The sequence below is a fragment of the Athene cunicularia genome (genome assembly GCF_003259725.1).
Source record: "Athene cunicularia isolate RWA chromosome 11 unlocalized genomic scaffold, athCun1 chr11_part1, whole genome shotgun sequence".
Taxonomy (NCBI): Eukaryota; Metazoa; Chordata; class Aves; order Strigiformes; family Strigidae; genus Athene; species Athene cunicularia.
The window spans coordinates 18895208-18897810 of record NW_020799113.1 but is presented as its reverse complement, the minus strand read 5'-3'; the positions used below and the strand labels follow the sequence as shown (position 1 = coordinate 18897810).

The window sequence follows — 2603 nt, the reverse complement described above, 5'->3', positions numbered from 1 at the left end:
CCTCAAGCTGCCCAGGGCAGGGTCAGACTGGCTCTGAGGAAGGATTTCTGTGCAGAAGGGGCTGTTGGGCGTTGGAATGGGCTGCCCAGGGCAGGGGGGGAGTCCCCATCCCTGGAGGGGTTGAAGAGTCGGGCTGACCCAGCGCTGAGGGATCCGGGGGAGTTGGGAACGGGCAGTGTGAGATTCATGGTTGGACTGGAAGAGCTTCGAAGTCTTTTCCAACCGAGACGATTCTGTGATTCTCCTGCACCCGAGCTGCAGGTCCGTATCCTTTTGCATAATTGCCTGTTGTACACCTGCCCTGGCGTAGGGTGGTCCTCCCTGCAGAGACTGTCCCCATTCCCACTGAGATCCCACTGAGCAATGGCTCATGCCAAGGAGGGGAAAGAGCCCAAGCAGGCTGCAAGCCCACCATGGCATCTGCTGGGGCTTGGGAGGAGTGCTGTGAGGGCACAGCCACCGGCAAGCCAGTGCTAGCGGTTATTTTTGGGGGTGATACCGGAAGGAAACCTGCTCAGGATGATGCTGTTTGGGTGGAGGAGCTCTGAAAGTTTCCTTTGCTCCATCCCCACCCTGAAAACCACTTCCTCTCCGTGGCTCCCATCACCCTTCCTCCCCCGGCCAGGGTGCAGGGAGGCTGAGGAGACCATCCCAGGGTGCAAGGAACCAGGCTGGGGGCACCGAGAGGCTCTGCGGGGACAGAGGGGCTGTGGGAGGGAAGCAGGACCCAAGCCAGCTCCACTGGAATTTGGGGCAGGAGGATTTAGAAAAACAAAACATGAGCCCTTAAAGGAGAAAGCCCAGTGTTGGCTCAGGGAAAAGTGGCTCCAGATTTAAGAACAGGGATAGCTGGAGGAGATGGTAGGAAAATAAGCTGGTGGCTCTGGAAAGGAAAATGAAAGGAGAAAACTGGCGCAGATGAGAAATTTTCAAACGTAGGCACTTAAGAAGCTGAAGGTATTAACGGAGAGCGCTGGGGCGTGCTCAACGTCCTCAAAAAGTGCTTTTGCAGAGAACTTGTGTGCTCGTCAGGCTGAGCAGGTTAGGATGCCGCTGGCTCCATCCCCGTCCCCGGGGCAGGGCAGCGATCCCGCTCTGGCTGGTGCCCCCGCTGCCGTAGGCAGCTGGAGAGCCCGGGTCGGTGCTGTGTCCCTGTCCCATTGCTGTGGTGTCCCCTCCAGCACAGCCCAGTGCTGGGATGGTCCTGGTGGGGTCTGTTTGGGAATGAGGAGACTGAGTAATGACATGAAATGGTGCTGTGGGTGCTCATGCTGGCTTCCCTGTCCCCACCTGGGAAAGGGTGTAACACCTCACCTGCTTTGGTGAAGTCCCCTGAGACCTGCCTGGATCTATGGGGGTGAGGAAGGTCCTTCCCCACTCTGGGGTGGGACTGTGGTTCCCCCCATCCATGGGGCAGGCCCTGGAAGCCATTACCTCCAAAGAGCATCCCAGTGAACACTGGTCTCTGCTGGATCAGCACTGGGGGCTGGTGGGGTGGCCTCCGCAGGGTCCCTGGGAGTCAGGATTCGATCCTGAGCCATGGTGGGTACAACCGGAACTGCTGCTGCTTCTTGCAGACATCTGGAGCCTGGGGGTCATCCTCTACATGCTGGTGTGTGGCCACCCCCCCTTCCAGGAGGCCAACGACAGCGAGACCCTCACCATGATCATGGACTGTCGCTACACCGTCCCCCCGCACATCTCGGCACAGTGCTCTGAGTAAGCACCGATCCCCCTGCACCCCGACTCACTGCCCCCAGGAGACGCCTGGGAGCTGAGGTGGGAAAAGGGGGTAAATCTGCTCAGTTTGGGGTTGGCGTGCTGCTGCAGGATTGCGGCGTCTCCCCTTTCCTCCACAGTCTCATCTCCAGAATGCTGCAGCGGGACCCGAAGCAACGAGCTTCCCTGGAGCAAATCGAGGGCCACGCGTGGCTGCAGGGGGTGGACCCGTCCCCGGCCAGCCGCTGCCTCCTGCCCCTCACCTCCCACAAGCGTGTGTCCGAGGAGGAGCACGAAATTATCCTCCAGGCTATGACGTGCGGGAACATCGCGGATCGGGACACCATCCAGGAGTGAGTGATGGGGCGGGGTGCCGAAGCAGGAGTCCCCCGACAAGGGTCCCGGGGGTCCCTCCGAGCACATCTGTCCCATGCTGACGCGGGTCCCTTGGTCCCGCCCAGGGCACTGGAGGCCGACCGCTACAACCACATCACGGCCACCTATTTCCTGCTGGCGGAGAGGATGCTGCGGGAGAAGCAGAAGAAGCAGGGTCACCGCCTCAGCCTCGTCTACAACCTGGCCAAGGAGGTGCAGAGCAGGTGAGCCCCCCTGCTGTCCCCCATCCCACATCCCCCCCATCCCACATCACCGCTGGGTCCCCGGTGCGGGGTCCCAACCAGTTCCCCATCCCCTTCCCTTGCCGTGGCCCTTGCAGTGTCCGTCTGGGTGCTGACACCTCCATCCTGCCCCTTTCTCAGGACCAACTTATCGGATACATTGGGCCCCATGGGCAGCGGTGGCAGCCTCTCACCCTTCACGGAGGTGCCAGGTGGCCTCACCGCGGGCTCCCGGCTGCCCCCCCTGCCCACCGGAGGGGACATCGG

At 61.3% G+C, this 2603-nt stretch overlaps 1 protein-coding gene across 1 annotated transcript in view; it reads left to right on the top strand.

Annotated features, from left to right (window-relative positions):
- The first annotated feature begins 1408 nt into the window (after positions 1-1408).
- Positions 1409-2603, top strand: part of LOC113484559 (serine/threonine-protein kinase SIK3 homolog) — a 1962-nt gene continuing 767 nt past the window's right edge. Inside the window, exons 1-4 of the mRNA XM_026856979.1 lie at positions 1409-1719; positions 1860-2072; positions 2181-2318; positions 2478-2602. Of these exons, the coding sequence (XP_026712780.1) occupies positions 1409-1719; positions 1860-2072; positions 2181-2318; positions 2478-2602 (787 nt within the window). The remainder of the gene's footprint in view (positions 1720-1859; positions 2073-2180; positions 2319-2477; position 2603) is intronic.